The following is a 17887-nucleotide window of genomic DNA, read 5'->3' as shown; positions in this document are numbered from 1 at the left end:
TTGAAACCGATGCTGCGCCATGTAAGGAAAGTTTTTTTTGTTCATGTGCAATGTACAACCACAGTGCCAGCAGGCCCTGCTAATACCTACAGTATTTTAACCATAGGTTTTTATGTATTATGCTGGAGCTGACTTCTTGGCTATAGTCTGCCTTGTCAAAGGGCTCTTAGATCTCAATGTGACTCCCTGGTTTGAATGTTAACATATATATTTTTAAATAATACATGCATCATTTCAACTGACAGTGTATGTCAACATATATTAACACATATATGTCATTAGGACATCTCCTTGTCCACACCATGTCATATACTGTATGTCAACATATTTGGCCACAGTTCAACTGTAGCCTATTGTCAGGCCTGTCATTAGGGATACAGTCAGTTTAAAATGTTAACCAACATTTCCTGGCTTCAAATATGAGCTCAGTCCGATCCCTCGAGGTCCAGGAAGTAGGCCAAAGGCAAAGCGACTAATCCATTGCTCCACGCCGCTCTCGACTCCCCTTTACATCCCTCTGGGTCATATTCAATAGGGCATGAAAAGTTTGTTAAAGTTTTGCAACGGGAAGTGAAAATTTGCATTTCTTATTGGACAAGTCCAGGTAGTCACTCCTGTTTCAGTCCTGTTTCAGTACGTTTGGCACCTAATGAACACGACCCAGCCCTAATCCAGGGAGTGACCCCGGGCGGGACGACAATCTCAACAGGTCTCCTAGCTGTTTGATTTGCGGATTAGGACAGGGCAGGTCAGCAAGGGCCTGCTGTTTGCCTTCCAGACAGACCAGACAGGCTGGCATGTCATACAACACGGTAATACATTCACACTAATACATTCCTACCAGCCAGACCCCCGCTGACAGACTGTGACAGCGGTCAGGCCCCATTCTGTGTACTACACTGGAGCTGATGAGGGTGAGAGAGGAAGAGAGAGTGTTACTTTGTAATGTCCATAGGCCTCAGAGGGTCGATTAAAGTACAGAAAGATATACTGTATAGAAATATGTACTGTAGAAATATATCAATGTAGAAGAAATATATACCGTAGAAATATATGAATGTAGAATAAATATATACTGTGGTCATTAAATGCTTATTCCAATATATGTCAGTTGTTATTTCCTCTAAAGGGAGAGATAATGGAGAATTATCCAGGTAATACATGTGATGGACTGTATTCTATCCACCACCAACAATATATCAACAGCAAGAGAAAGCAAATGTGTAATTTTCAGGAGCGCCCAATATATCTATTTTCACGCTCCTCCTTCTCTAGGCGTTGTGGAAATGTAAACAAAACTCTCACTGTGTCCCAGAATAACTTGCTCCCCTGTCATGTGTTTCTCTCAGGATGCTGCAGAGACTGACAAAACAAACAGGCACGGTCAAGAGCATTCGGATGCTTTTGAAACATCCTGTTGGTGTACGCCTGGCTGCACTGGTCGGCCTACATTCCTCCTGAGTATGGGTTCCTCTCTTTGTAACTGAACTTGAAGCATGTTTATTAAAGGAAGAGTGTTGTGTTGATTTGTGGTCATTAGCATATCTGAGGTCATTGACCTACAGTAACTTCTCTAGGGGGCCGATTCAGATCTGAGTAATGCTCCCCTAAATGGAACTTAATTCCCTTTTTATGCACTTTTCTCTCTACCCGTATTCTGACCTTGAACTTAGGCATGAGGTAAAGCATGTTTCAGTCAGCTATTCTATTGGGGTGGAGGTCAAAGGAATGGAGGTGTGGCAGAGGTGCATCTACAGATACAATGTATTCTGATTTTGACTTAATTCCCAACTTTACCTTTGATGAAACACTGAATAAGGTCGGTTCCAAGTGGAACATGTACTTTATTTTTCCCGATAGAAATAACACCATTCTCCATGCTCTGTCATTAACTAATTGATAAGAGCTATTGGAACTAGGTAAATGAGTAAGTTGTTTGGATAACGGGATCGTGAATATAAATCACAATTGTTTTAGATCTATTTTAACGTACCATAGATAAATGGTAAACTAGTCATATGGCAACAAACTGAAGCATATCAACATATCACGTTTTCCACAGTGACGTTTATGAAATGCTGGCCTTATAACTTGTAGGGATGAAAATACAAGCTATAGGCTTCTGTAGCCATGAGCAATTAACAGTATAGCGCCAAACCTACTGATTTATGATTTCTCTAATGTTTAAATTATATGCCCAGACTTTTCACTTAATATTTCAAAATTGTATTGTGTTAAATATTAGCCACTATTGGTAGCCACCGTCATTTATACCCACATAACTGATACTTTAGAGTTAGCTTCCTTACATGTGCATCATTCCATGACATCATTAGTTTGCCTTTCTTTTCTCTGTCACATTCGTGTGGTTGTTCCTGAGGATCGCTAGCAATTATGGATTATATTAGGCTAAAGTATTACAAGTTGTGCAATAATGTATAACATGTAGCCTATTTGAATCATTATGATACGCAGAACATGTGTAGCAGTTTAAACCTGGAGCCTGGCACACGGTTCACGACTGGACCGTTGTCGTCACAGTTCCATGATTAGTGAGGATTATTAGGGTAGATTTATAGAACTTCTGATCAACCCCTATTGTACGCTTTTATCACTTTCCAATATTTCATCGATTGAACTTGAATATGGCAACATTCAGGATGAATCAATCCACTGTATGTTATATGCATTTATATATTTTGTGTGTAAAGGCTCTCCAAACCTGTTTTTTATGATTAATGCATCTTTTCCTTACTCTAAATAATCTACAAGATCAGAGTCAATTTAAATCTCCCAATTGGTGGTGAAACAGAGACAAATATGCATGTATTGAATCAATACGCTGTATTTTATATGCATTTATATATTTAACTTGCCTAGTTAAATAAAGGTTCAATAAAACATCAAATATAAACATGTATATGAATTTTGTTCATTGATCCCTAAAAGTCTGAACCCTTCTTTCCATAAACTCTAATGAGTCTGTCCAGAAAATCAAAATTCAAGGTACAACCAATTTAAAGTGTCAATCAGCAGTTGAAACAATAACAAAGTGTTTTCACCCCTGTTTCGGTAAAAAGCTGAAGGATGTGGCTGGAGAAATGTGACCACTCTCAAATTCATAGACAGAGCTATGGATGCAATTTTGTGAGGCTATCTAGTGTTTGCTTACCTAGTTTTCAAACATTGGCTTATAACAAGCGTATATTTTGGGTTCTGATAGGGTACGGCAGTTGAACTAAGCTCATGAGTCATTTATAAGTTATGTTCTTCAACAATCAGTGGATTTATAAGTCCAAAAATGGACTGAATTGCACCTTTTAAGGGATGGCTTTACCTAAATGTACTGACACTATTGAATGAAAACTCCATGAGAAAATCTGTTGGCCAGCAAGTGAGAGGTTTTTCAGAGGTTGAATTAAATGTATTCAGCACGCGCCAGGGAACCACGCCTGCAAAGCCTGTTATGCATATGGTCTCTGAATACGAATACCAACTACTGAGAAATGCGTAGGAAAGGCGTGCATAGGAACGTGTACATTTCCTAGGTCTGAATCGGCCCTAGTAGAACAGGGCATCTTGATACTGTTGTGTATGACATTTGTCAAGTTCATTCACAGTAAGTAATACCACACAGTAGTAGTCCACTGTGTTAGAAATGCATATTACAGTACTTCACATTAAATGTTTTGGTCTATCAATATTGCATGGACAGAGAGGATGATTGTAACAGTGTAATAACATTACATTGTAATAACATTAAACAACATATTCAGTCATTCCAGTAGTTTGATAGCCTACTTAATGAGAACAGCTCCTTTAGAGGAAAGCAAAATAATTTAATTGAAATGGGATAAAATGAACTCGATGCATTCTGCCAGTCACATTGTGTTAAAGGTCCTCAAAGCACACACATCCCTGGGTCGCTCCTCTTTTCAGTTCGCTGCAGCTAGCGACTGGAACAAGCTGCAACAAACTCTCAAACTGGATGTTTGTACCATGTTTTGTGCTGTTACCATGTTGTCTCGCTACCATGTTGTTGTCATGTTGTGTTGCGACCATGCTGTGTTTTCATGTGTTGCTGCCTTGCTATGTTGTCTTATGTCTCTCTTGATGTGGTGTGTGTTTTATCCTATATTTATATTGTATTTCTTTATTTATTTTAATCCCAGACCCCCGTCCGCATGAAGCCTTTTGCCTTTTGGTAGACCGTCATTGTAAATAAGAATTTGTTCTTAACTGACTTGCCTAGTTAAACAAAGGTTAAATAAAATAAAATAAATCAAATGGATGATTTTCACAACCATGTCAATTTTCCATTCATGATCAATTATTATGTTGCTTTCTATTGGGGTCATATGAACCTCCTGAAAATAGCCTACAATCGGTCAACTTCCCCAGTCTCCATTTACTGCAACAGTTGTATCTGCTCCTCATGCGATAGGCAGATAAGGAAGGGAGAAACACTTGGAAATGGCCCTGTCTTCTGTCACTAAACATCCCACATGTAGGCGTACGCATCCTGATTGACGTATCCAGAGACCAGCCTCCGCGCTTCGTTGGCCAATTGCTGCACAGAGCTGAGTCGAGCCTTCAGATCCAACCTCTTATGTTGACTCATATAACACACACACACACCAGCAGTCATGTGACGGTAATATAGTACAACTACTCTGCCTCGCTGCTAATCAGTCTGAACGGTTCTGCTAGGCAAGTCTCAAGGACAAACCATGCATTCGAGATAGAGATTCCCCATCAAATGCAAAGGAAAGACAATGCATTGGGATAAAATAAGGGATTTGTAAATGCTTTATTGAAAAAGGTAAGATGGAGTTTTACCGCATCTTTTCCTTGAGAATGAATGGGTTCTGCAAGAGATCGTGGGCGTGTGTTCCTTCAACCTATGACCATGTTCTGCAGCACGCACCGCTGGACGAAAACATGTTTACGTTGTAGCGGTGAAGCTGCACTTACTTGCGCATCCTATGCTACGGGATGGGCAGAAGATGTGCTCGTTTGCTTCAAAACTAGAATCAATATGTTGACGGTTATGAGTTATGATAAAATGAGACAAGGATATGTTTACCGCCAGTAATCGGTAGAGGTGTAAGCCTACGGTGTTTAAACTGCTTTGCATTTGATTTACATTTGATCACCTATATACGCTCATTTGCGTTAATTCTTGTTCTAAAATATTCTCAATTATTATGTTGTAAGTATTCAGTGTTTGTTATGTAATAGCATGTAATGCCTGAATAATGTGTTTATGCACACGTGGCTTGACTAATAGAGATCATAAAAGCCCTGATTTACTGCTTGTATTCGGTGCATGTGACAAATAAAACTAGATTTGATTATAATCTATGTAGGTGAACAAACGGTCAAGCAGAAACAAATCTAATCAAATCTAATTTGATTTGTCATATGCGCCGAATAGAACAGTTGTATACGGTGAAATGGTTGCTTCCCAACGAGTAAAAATAAAACATGTAATTAAATAATAATAATGACGCTATAATCGCGTGTCATTCCACTACACGCGATTGGTGTTGATTTATTGCGGTTTGAGTGTTATAAACAGCATGACAGGTGATTTATGCACTATTAGGAGCGCAGTGCTCACGGCTGCCTCACGCGGTGTTATTTAATAATGTTGACGGTTCCTTTGGAGGTTTACTGTCGGTCACTGAGCCAAGAGGCCCAGAGAAGGGGACAGACGGTCAAACCGTCTGTTTTGTGTGTGTGTGTGTGTGTGTGGGGGGGGGGGGGGGGGGGGGGGGGGGAAATGCATGGATGTTGCAAATTAGATATGAAAAAAAAAACATGGCGACGTTTTGTAAGATAAAAAAGATGACAATTAGTCACTATAGTTGACTAAAACATTTGTTCAAATGACAGAGTATTCAATAAGTTAATTTGATTTAAAAAATGCAAGTAAAACCTATTGCATCCATAGACAATCTTTCTGACACACACACACACACACACACACACACACTGCAACAGCCACTGCACAGCTGTGGACTCACAACAGGAGGTGCTCATGTGGCCTCAACCCAAATGCTTCGGTTAGCTTTAGTTTCCACCAGTGGAAATATGACACCAACGCCATTCTCACATATCCCAGATATCCCGTGCCTGACAAAAGTGTGAATCTGAGGGAACACATTTTATCTTTTGACATCCCTCCAATTAACACTTTGATCACAGCCTGACAGCCACCACCTTCAATTTTCTGACTATACTGTAGTTGTTTTTGCAAGTCTTGCCCATTGTGCTGGTGTGTGTGTGTGTGTGTGTGTGTGTGTGTGTGTGTGTGTGTGTGTGTGTGTGTGTGTGTGTGTGTGTGTGTGTGTGTGTGTGTGTGTGTGTGTGTGTGTGTGTGTGTGTGTGTGTGTGTGTGTGTGTGTGTGTGTGTGTGTGTGTGTGTAACAGAGTGCATTCATCAAGTTATTTTGAATTGTGTTGAATCTGAAACACAAGTAAAGGAATGCGATAGCCGCCTATGCTCTCTGGTAACCGCTTCAGCTCTCATGCCAACCGCGTGTGAACCTGAAATGGAAACAGGCATAGCATTCCATACTTTGAACATGCAAGCCAGGAACAGAGAGGTGGAAGATAATTTGTTTCACAAGTGGTGCATTGGTGATTCATGACTTGTCTTTACAGTAAGTCTTGCCTCTGTTTTTTTTTACTTTAGACTCTTGTCTGTGTGTTCTTACAGTGGCATGCATTACTATGTATAAAATGTATTAATCTCAAAACTCAGTTTAGTAATCTTCTCTCTCTTCTTCTCTCCTAATGGGTATTTGTCTAGATATATCCTGGCTGGAAACCTTGGAATGAAAGACTTTTCCTACCGAAGCATACTTCTTTTTTTATCCTGAGAGAGAACAACAGGTTTTTCTCTATATTTCTTCTGCAAAGCGTGACCTTGCTGTGGTGACCCCTTCTGGGGGTTATTTGTTGACAGTTTCCCGACAACAAGAGAAATAACCCTAACAAACTGTTATATCAGTAAGACAATTTTCAACACCAAGTGGAGTGACATTCTCTTGGCCCATTGCCAGGAATGGTGGATAACTTCCTAGTTAGCGGCGAGGAGACTTTCTTAACTTACGATAGCGCCCCTTCAGTGTATCACCTGTCGGACATGGTGACGGATGCAGGGACCTACCAGGTGATGCCCTCGCCCTTCTCCGAGGACGACCTGAGCGAGTCGTCAAGCCCTCGCTCCTGTTCTAGCCCCGACTCCCAAGTGCTCAGCTCCAGCTATGGCAGCAGCTCCAGCGCCGAGAGTTCAGACAGCATCCTGGACTTCCTGCTGTCCCAGACCTCCCTAGGCGGAGCAGGGACTGCGGCGGCCATCCCCATGTCTCTGTCCACCTCTCTGTGGGACTCAGAGAGGGATGAGCCGTCCCACCCCCACCCAGAGGCCTTGAAGGAGGTGAGTGTGGACTTCTCTGTCTGGTCCTTGGTGGACATGGAGCCATCCTTCCAGCCCACCTTGGAGGAGATAGAGGAGTTCCTGGAGGAGAACATGGAGGTGGTGTCATCCATGAAGCAGGAGGCCCGGGAGGGGGCACTGGGGCTGGGTCTGGAGGAGATCATGGGGCTGGGGGTGGGACTGGAGGTGTACAGGGAGTCCTCATCCCCAGGGCCAAGGCTGGAGCCCGAGGCCAAGCATTCAGACCAAACTGTGTTTACTGAGAATGCCGCCACCACCACCGAGACCAAAAGCACACCGGCCTCGCCAGCACAGGAGTCCATAGAAGGTCTGCACGGCGACAGGTCCAAGAGTGATTCATTATCCAGCAGGCTTGGTTCCACAGAGAGCGTTGCAAACAGTGGCAGCAGCGGGATGCCGGTCATCCTGCAGATCCAGCCCATGCAGATCAAAAAGGAACCCAGTTCCACGGCTCCTCATCATCCTCCCCAAGTCGTCCAGCCTCCCCCTCAGCCGGCATCAGACATCAAAATTGCCCAGCTGCTGGTCAACATCCAGGGGCAGACCTTCGCCCTGGTGCCCCAGCTGCTGCCTTCCACCAGCCTTAATCTCTCCTCCAAGTTTGTGCGCATTGCTCCAGTGCCCATTGCAGCCAAGCCCCTGGGCCTCGGGGAGGTGCTGGTTGGGGTCCAGGGCCAAGGGCTCCATGTGGGGGGTCAGCAGTTTCAGAAGAACCCTATGGCGGACCTCATCAAAATGCACAAATGCACTTTCCCCAGCTGTACCAAGATGTACACCAAGAGCAGCCACCTGAAAGCCCACCTCCGGAGACACACAGGGGAGAAGCCCTTCGCCTGCACTTGGCCAGGCTGTGGATGGAGGTGAGTGGGTGCTTGTCGTTTTATGGATTTGCTATGCCTAAAGGCCTTTAGACATTCAAGTTAGTAGACATATACCAATAGAAAACATCCACCACTGAGCACATAACATGATGATTCTTCATAATGAATTGCGATAGCTGCAATGATCTCATCACACGTTATCAGAATTGTATTCGGGAGGTGTCAGGGTTCTGAAGTTAAATAGTTTAAGACATCTGTCTCGAGATTTGAATGACATTGCTAGGTTAACGGCAGGTTGTATAAAGAATGCTTAGGGTGAGTGAGTGACTAGTCAGTGAGCCCAAGCTTTCACAAGCATGTCTGAGATATGGAGGGGATTATCCCTTGCTGTTATCGTTTGGCCTTTCTGGACACATTGGGGAAATGATATGTCAATGGGACAACCCAGCAAATGTCTTGAGGACATTCAGCGACATTCCCATTAGGTCCCTTATGGGTTGTGGCGTAACAATATCCCTCTGACGTTCTGAGAACGTTCTAAGAACGTTGTGTATTGGTCCCAAGGGAACGTTCTCTGGGGGGACCTTTGTCTAGTTCCCTGGACATCACTGAGGACCAAATCAGGATCTTTTTAGGACATTCTCAAGACTTTCATTTTACTTGTTCTTAGGACTTTGGGTGATGGTCATAAGGGAACGTTCTTTGGGGGACCTTTTTCTAGTTCCCTGTTTGAGCCGGGGACGTCCCCAAATATGTTTTAGGAAGTTCTTAGGACGTTGTGTAATGGTCCTCTGATGCTCCCACGATTGTCCTAGGTGTCCCAAACCATTATAAGTAATGAAACGGGATCTGAGTTTTAAGGTAAATTGTATGCTGTTCCTAGAAAAGGAGTGCCATCTCCACTGCTATTGTAATTATCAGTTAATCTGACTATTCTCTCATTGATTTACTTATTTCCGAAATGTGAGTTTGGCTTGTTAATATAGTTGTCTAATGTTGGTGGGGCATATTGTTCTGTTTTAATGTTACTGCTGAATCACTATGATAGATATCATCGTTTTTCATGGGTGTATTTTTAACAGAGCTGAGATTTGCGAAGGGTAGTAATAGGACTAGAGGTGAAATCAGTCATTGATGGTGGCAAAGCAGGGCAAACGGGAACACTGTGAACCAAGAGATTGTGAGTGCAAATCCCAGGTGAGGACATGTTAAATAATAATTACTGTATGATTAAACATACACAATGTAATATATGTAAGTTGTTAAAAGCACAGTTTGTGTGTGGGTGTCCCAAGCATTGCCCAAAGACAAAGAGCTGTGAATGGATCAGTGGTTCACCAGTCATGGCCTTGATGGACCATGTGCCCTAGGTAGAACGTTTAATTCATTTTTGGGGGAGAATGTTTATTTGAAACCATCAGTAATTTTTTAAATTTGACCTTTATTTAACTAGGCAAATCAGTTAAGAACAAATTCTTATTTTCAATTACGGCTTAGGAACAGTGTTCAGGGGCAGAACGACAGATTTTTATCTTGTCAGTTCGGGGATTCGATCTTGCAACCTTTTGGTTACAAGTCCAACACTCTGACCACTAGGCTACCTGACACCCCAGTAAATTGGAAACTATAGAAAATCCTCCAGGGGACCATGACACAACGTCCCAAGAACATCCTAAAAATGTCCCCGGGGCAAACCGGGAACTAGACAAAACCTCAAGGGGATCATGACACAACATCCTGATGACATGAGGCAACCATTTTGTGACGTCCCGGGGACGTCCTAACAACTCATTGTTGTTAGCAGGGAAGTTCACTTTACAGTACAAGCTGGGTGTCATGTTTCTCAATTGAAGGCAGCTTTTGTACCACAGACTGTGACTGGCACCCAAATTGACCAGTCCAATGAGGTCATCAATTAGCGCCAGTGAGTGTCTTAAAGTGAGACTTCACAGGATCCAGAGGCCCCTTCAGATAATATTGCTTAATGTGCGTCCCAGATGGGACCCTATTCCCTACACAGTACACTATTTTTGACCAGGGAATAGGGTGCCATTTGAGATTCAGCCTTAAAGACTTCCTCGCTCACAGAATCAAGCTTTCAGAGTAGGTGCAGCATTCCTTCTGGTTAACATGGATTTGAGTTGCTTGTTTCATTTTGGCTAATTGGCGATCACTCGACATGCTATTCCTTCACTGCAGCCTCACAATTTAGTCGCCACAGTAGCAGCGCTGTGAATCATTTTACTTGGCAACCACTTAGTGATATTCCCTTTGGGGACTTCCTGGTAAGTACTTAAAATCAAGACGATGTCTCTTTAATGGAACGTATTTGACTTTTATTTATTTTATTTATTTAACCTTTATTTAGGCAAGTCAGTTAAGAACAAATTCTTATTTACAATGACGGCCTACCAAAAGGCAAAAGGCCTCTCCTATGGGGGCTGGGATAAAAAATAAAAATATAGGACAAAACACACATCACGACAAGAGATACACCACAACGCTCCATAAAGAGAGACCTAAGACAACAGCACGGCAGCAACACATGACAACACAGCATGGTAGCATGACACATGACAACAACACGGTAGCAACACAACATGGCAGCAGCACAAAACATGGTACAAACATTCTTGGTTAACAGCACAATGGGCAAGACTTGCAAAAACAACTACAGTATAGTCAGAAAATTGAAGGTGGTGGCTGTCAGGCTGCGGTCAAAGTGTTAATTGTAGGGATGTCAAAAGATATAAATGTGTTCCCTCAGATTCACACTTTTGTCAGGCACGAGATATCTGGGATATGTGAGAATGGTGTTGGTGTCATATTTCCACTGGTGGAAACTAAAACTAACCGAAGCATTTGGGTCGAGGCCACATGAGCACCTCCTGTTGTGAGTCCACAGCTGTGCAGTGGCTGTTGCAGTGTGTGTGTGTGTCAGAAAGAGTGTCTATGGATGTCTACATCAACAAGATCTCATTGTATCCCTCAAAATGGAGTCTATTTGTGGGTTAGTTCTGTGTGTTTACATGATAAAAACAGAAACAAGTCAAATGTTAACAGTTTATGCATTGATTCCGAGTGGTTAAGGTTAGGGCTATGGTTTGGGAAGACTTAAAACAAAATAATAAAAAAACGACATGCTATTACCATCAAGTATCATCAAGTATCCTCAAGGCTTGCGAGAGCATTGTAAACTACGGTGATGCATTGGTCTGAGCAGCACGCTTTGGCTCTGAACATCATGAGTTCGCACCAAGTGCTGGGCAATTTATGTTCTTCTTTTGTGAGCGCTGAGGAATGTATATAGTGACGTTTTCAGAACCTTTTCAAACGTTCGATATCGAAGTCTATTTGTAGTGAGCAGGCTGGTCATGTTCTGAATAGGGGTGTCAGTTTTCAACCGTGTGTGTGCTTGTGTGTGTGTGTGTATGTGTGTGTTTGAGCTCGCATTGATGAGTGTGCATGCGTGAGAGAGTTGGTGAGTGAGTGAGTGAGTGAGTGAGTGAGTGAGTGAGTGAGTGAGTGAGTGAGTGAGTGAGTGAGTGAGTGTGTGTGTGTGTGTGTGTGTGTGTGATGGAGTGTGTGTCTCTTGGCACTCAGCTGCCTGATTTCCTGAGGACACAGGGTCAGGTGGAGAGAGTGACAGTCTCGGGTGAAAGAGTATAACCTTTGGCTTTGTAAGCCAGGGAGGAATGTTATCCAAATGCCCTGGCCTGCAAAGACCTTACTGAGTATAGGTGGCTAACACATGGGCAAAGTACAAGTAGGGATATGTGAATTGTGACTGTACTTACAAAGAGGTGGACGAGGTAACGCGTGTGTATTAGTGTGTGTGTGTGTGTGTGTGTTAGTGTGTGTGTGAGTGCATTCTGTTGTGCCCTGAGCAGGGATAGAACTTGTAATGTTTGACACAACATCACATGCGATTCAAACCAACCATCTATGCCAATAGAGCAAAAGATTAGTCTGTCACTGCGTGAGTGACGTTTGTCTTCAGATCTAAGTAATCTCGCTTATCTAGAAGTAAAATGATCTGGCGGAGGATTGGCATTTCTTTTTTTACTTCTGGGGGGAATGCCGTTAACAATTGTGATAACCTTTATGCAAGGGAAGGAAGTGAAGTGTCCTGCCTCGCAAACGGAAACTCTCTGCCAAACTAATATCACCCGTGTTTATCATGGCCAAAAAACACATTTTTGGTTTTCATGAATTTTTACAATATAGACAATTTTTACTTTTTGGCTGTGGAATCTAGTGGAAAACGATATAATCTGCACACAGGTTTGAAAATAACCACACCAGTTTAAGAACTTTCTTTGCCCAATCCTAATTCGTTCAAATAATCATTGACGAAAACCCCAAACCAGGAACTACTGCTGCTCATAATCACATAATTCTACGCGAGTCTTGACAGATTCATCTGTCCACCAAAATTTGTCCATGAGAGTTTAAGATCTCAGGGAAAGTGTGATGTCACTGAAGTTTTCCAGCAAACATGCTACAGACGAGTTTCACATCCACTACAGGTGCATGTGTGTGTCTACACACTCCATACAGCATATTAGTTTGTATAGAATCAGCTTACCTTCCGTTTCTGATATGCTCAAGCATTCATGGACTCCAGTCCACTTCTCCACAGAGACCAATCTACAGTCTATTGCTGAAAAGGCCGCTGCATCAGTCAATTTATTTATGATGACCGTGGCACCAACTTGGCACCCCGCCAGCGGCCGTGTATTTGTAATGTAATGTATTTGTATTTGTTTTGTATTTGTAATGTATTTGTATTTGTAATGTATTTGTAATAGTCTGTCCCAGTAGATGAGCTCGGCTGCAGCAAAAATCCCCTTAGTAGTTACCCAGGCAATTCATCTCATCCCTACAACATGGGTCTTGTCTGGGCACAAAGACCAGATTTAGGGAGAGAGAAGATAGGGCAAGAAAGAGAAAGAGTGGATGAATATAAATGGAGGAAGAAAGGGAGAGAGAACGTAGTGCAAGAAAAAGAGAGAGTGGAGGAATATAAATGGAGGATGAGAAGGAGAGGGAGAGAGAAGGTAGGGCAAGAAAGAGAGAGACTGTGTAAGGGTGAGGGGCCTGTTTCAGTTTTGTACACACAATCAGTCTGATGGAAACTGGTGTGGAAGTGAGATGAACAAAAGGCTAAGTGCTGAATAGCATGACTGTGTGATAGGAACGTCTAGGCTGGAAGACTGCTTGAAAAGGGAGAAGGATCGATGTGAGCCTGAGATGTTTACAGAGGGACACACATGCGAACAGATACACGTGCAAACACACACGTACAGGTATGGGAATGTTGTGTGCATGCACACACACATACACTATACACTCACGTGCACACAGTCTCTGTGTCCTTCTTTTCTCTCTCTCTCTCTCTCTCTCTCTCTCTCTCTCTCTCTCTCTCTCTCTCTCTCTCTCTCTCTCTCTCTCTCTCTCTCTCTCTCTCTCTCTCTCTCTCTCTCTCTCTCTCTCTCTCTCTCTCTCTCTCTCTCTCTCTCTCTCTCTCTCACACACACACAAACACAAACACAAACACCAAAATCTAATTAAACCTCCCCATATTTCATCTGGAGTTGACATCGATTTCATTTCATCACAAGGACGTGGGGGGGGGGGGGGGGGGGGGGGGTGGACGACGACTCCCAGGGGGGGTTCTTCTCAGGGTAGTGTGCCCACACATGAGAGGAATGTTGAACAGGATAAGGCCAAGATGAGAAACTACCTTACTCTACAGACTTTACTACTCTCTAGCCGCCACCATGGGCCTCCGTACACCAGTACTAGAGCAGTAGCAGTAGAGAGTAGTAGAGCTTGTGTCATTATGTGCTCTGAATGTGTGCCCTAGATTCGTACTCTTGTATAAACTGTCTACAATCTACTTATAAACACTTTTCAACATTCTTTACAGGGTTTTTACATGTCTGCACTGTAATTGATTATTAGCCGACTGTTATTAATAACAGTGTTATTATTTTATTACCATCATTTGACTATAAGCCATTATTAGAGAGAGTCACTGCTGTAGGCCTTCTGTAGTTGCCTATCTACTGAGATTAACTCGCTGGGTCTAAACCTCTTCTCTCCTTTCCTTGTGGTTTGGGGACTCATGTTTTATGTGTGTGTGTGTGTGACAGATAGTAAAGTGGGTTTTATTCCGACTCCGCAGCTAAATCACAGGCTTGAGATTGCATGAATTCATCATCCTGTCAGCTCTGTCTGTAACATCTGGGAGACAGAAAGAGCTAGGCTTGTGAGAGACTGCTGGGAGGCCAATAGTTGTCCTGCCTTAAGCTTTATTCATCTGTTTCACGCTATCGCTAACTATTTAGAATTTCCGCATAGCATTTCTCCAGGGTTTATTCCTGGGTTTTAAGCTAGCACTAACTAGCTAACAATGATCTGCATAGCACTGGTAAGGTAATGTGTTTTAAGCTAGCATTAACCTTTTTTATATTGCCATTCCTTAAGCTTAGCCTAGCCATGTGTTTTAAGCTAATTATTTAGCATTGCTAGTATTGCTTTAGGGTTCATTACTATGAGCCATCATCCCCTCAGCAGCCTCCTGTGAGCTACGTGCTGTAAAATTACTTTTACTATCGTGACTGTAGACAAATCTGTATATCTTACCATTTCGGAATCGCTGTCAACGTTTAACAATAATATGGAATGAAGCTAAAAGCAAATTCTCTTGTCTGTTGCTATGTCAAAGAAAATTAAAAGTATTATTCTGAAAAAAATAAACAAATCACATTACATATGTAAACAATAATGTTTTATTCTGTTCTATTTTAAAATCATTGACATCTCTCTCCTATCTGTGTCTCTCCCAGGTTCTCGAGGTCAGATGAGCTGTCGCGACACCGGCGGTCCCACTCAGGGATCAAGCCCTACCAGTGTCCAGTGTGTGAGAAGAAATTTGCCCGCAGTGACCATCTGTCAAAACATATCAAAGTCCATCGCTTTCCGCGAAGCCGGACACTGCGCACAACAAACTGACCACACCCGGATCACTCTTCAATGGACATAGGCCAAAGGAGCACGGAATGTGTGTGTCTGTGAGATGGAATTTGTGTGAATGTGTTTGTGTGAGAGTGTAGTATGACTTACGGAGAGAGAGAGAGAGAGAGAGAGAGAGAGAGAGAGAGAGAGAGAGAGAGAGAGAGAGAGAGAGAGAGAAAAAGAGCAAGAGAGAGAAAGAGCTAGAGAGAGAGAGAGCAATGGAGGTGGAAGATTTATGTGTGTGCCTTGCCTTTTAGAGAGATCTATAACAGTGGTCTTGTCCTATAATTTATTGTTGAAAGCAAAACCAACACATGACACTTACCATCTTCTCAGTAATCAACGTTTCTTGAGATTCTTGCTGCTGTTGGTATTTTGTATGTTGTACTCTTTTTATTTGTTTTTCTGTTCAGTCTTTATTTTCTTTTTCAATGAAAGATTGTTTTCATTTGAGATGAAATGTATTAATTGCTTCAGTAATAGCCTTGCGTTTCTATTTTACCTGGATTTGACTGCCTTTTACCTTGTTAAGAAGTGCCAATGTCTTTGACATTCCTCATCCAAGTCAGGTTGAAGTTTGCCCGGAAAAGTTCTCCTTGTGTTTTGCCTTGTCACTCAGCTCATTGACAGAGGGTAAAGAATAGCTTACTCATTCATCACACTGTTTGTTCAAAGGGAGTGGCAGAGCTTTTTGCCAATTCTGTACATAAACTACTGATAACAAATATGAACACGTCGCTATAAGCTACTGGGACTCTTCTCAAGTTCCAGAAAAACTTCACCGGCTCAGATTCTGAGACAAGGCGGGTGAAAGTAAAAGAATGGAACAAAGAAAGAATTGCGCACATGTATGATTGTTGATTGTTGTATGTGTAAAAAAAGCCTTCCAATCAGTGTTAGATTTTGTATTCAGCTTTTTATTCTAAACTCATGTTGTGTATTTGTTGGTCTTTTTCGTGTCAGTGGCTCAAGCCGTTTGTAAGACACTTGTCTGGCCTTAACCCACCACAGCATCCTTACCAGGGGGGCAAAATTGTAAAATAACAAGTTATTCATCGCAGGCATGTTTTATGGATTAATGGTGATATGGTTTGAGAGCATGAGGAAAGGGAATTGTAACTGCATAATCCTTTAATCCTGTCCATGGAATTGAATCTCAATTAGCTTTTTCTCTCCTTTTTGCTGTTGACACAAAATCTGCCTCAAATCAGCTCCCCAATCTGATCTGTTACTGGAATACTCCACAAGCTCTTGCCCTCACACAGTTATGTTGAAGTGAGGTGATCATGTACGTCAGTGGCGTGCCATGGGCCTGGGGACTGGGCCTTCAGTGAGGTACTACACAGTCCCACCCGAATTAATCCACCTCTTACCATCATTATGATGCCATGGCTCTAGAAACTATACATTTAGACAGAAACGCAGTATAACCAGGCGTTGCGTCACCTTGAAATTGACAAATTGACATTTTTGGGTAAACAGTGTTTACCCAAAAACATGACACAATCAATGAGTCTTTTCAATATTTCCCTTCACCTTTTCATTGTGCAGCTCCGTTGCCCTGCGCGTTTGTTCGTTGAGCTGTAGATCCACTCCGGTGTCCCCAAAAGTTTTCAAAAGCACCATTGCTTGTAAGTGCCCAGTTGTACTTTAGTGTCTCGTTGCTGCCTTGGTTAGACAACTCAAGTTTGCAAAGCCAGTGTGGCTCCAAACACCAAATCGATCACTTGCAAATAATAGGCATTCCCAGCAGTACAGTTTGCAGTGCTTCTCGGAGCCAAGGAGCCTGTGAGCCATTGACAGCGCTCGTAGATGAAACTTTGAAAGTGGCGAGCGAACGAAGCACTTTCCCGCCTGTGACAGGCTTTGTGGCGTCGGGCGACCTCTCCTTACAATGTCTAACTTTTCTTGAAAAGTTCGTCTTGAGAATGGCGTTATAATTATATCCTCGACCAAATCGATATCTTCTCCTCCTTCCGCCATTGTGGGTTGAAAAAACAGCTTAGTAGTACGCAAATTAATTCGTTTATCAAATTCAGTTTCCTAGATCTCCATAGGACCTGCCTCTCAATATTGGTAATCCAATCAAAAGACGTGCACGCACTACGCCTGCTACCTGGCTCCTGTGTAACACTGGAGACAGCCAGAAGGCGTACAATAGCCAACTCTAAAGCTGATTTGTTGACACTAAATTTTAATTTCCATTCACTATAAGCTACAAGCGCCCGCACTGTTGATTCTGAAGGCCTGAGGGCAGATTTTAGAACCCTGGCAACACATGATGGCTGAATATGATTGGATAAAAGATCTAACATAAAGACCAGCCCTCAAAATCTCAACCTGGGGCTGGAAGCAGTGCAACCAAGAGGAAAGCTATGAAATGAAGAGTATAACTCTTACTCTGGGGAATAATTTAATACATATTTGTGGGAAAATATATTTAAAAAAATATTATATTCTGATGATGTTTAGGCCAGCAGAGAAGGCCTTGCAGGCCCTGACGGCCCACCACTGATGTACGTGGATACCACTACACCACGGTGCTGAACAACCAGAAGAACTGCCTTCTGGAGAC

General features: G+C 42.6%; 1 protein-coding gene across 1 annotated transcript; it reads left to right on the top strand.

Annotated features, from left to right (window-relative positions):
• The first annotated feature begins 4627 nt into the window (after window positions 1-4627).
• On the top strand, window positions 4628-16218 carry LOC129815655 (Krueppel-like factor 15). The gene is made up of 3 exons (XM_055869650.1): window positions 4628-4822; window positions 6818-8328; window positions 15144-16218. The coding sequence occupies exons 2-3, from the start codon at window positions 7073-7075 to the stop codon at window positions 15307-15309; spliced, it is 1422 nt and encodes a 473-aa protein (XP_055725625.1). The 5' UTR covers window positions 4628-4822; window positions 6818-7072; the 3' UTR covers window positions 15310-16218.
• Window positions 16219-17887: the final 1669 nt, after the last annotated feature.

Source organism: Salvelinus fontinalis, chromosome 18 (assembly GCF_029448725.1).
Source record: "Salvelinus fontinalis isolate EN_2023a chromosome 18, ASM2944872v1, whole genome shotgun sequence".
In the NCBI taxonomy this organism is placed as follows: domain Eukaryota; kingdom Metazoa; phylum Chordata; class Actinopteri; order Salmoniformes; family Salmonidae; genus Salvelinus; species Salvelinus fontinalis.
The sequence above is the reverse complement of the archived record's forward strand: the minus strand, read 5'-3'. Positions and strand labels throughout refer to the sequence as shown.

Excerpts from the sequence above, each read along its gene's own strand:
- LOC129815655 (XM_055869650.1), top strand. The coding sequence starts at position 7,073 with ATGGTGGATAACTTCCTAGTTAGCGGCGAGGAGACTTTCTTAACTTAC. Across the intron at positions 8,329-15,143 it reads TGGCCAGGCTGTGGATGGAG|GTTCTCGAGGTCAGATGAGC; the intron begins GTGAGTGGGTGC and ends TGTCTCTCCCAG.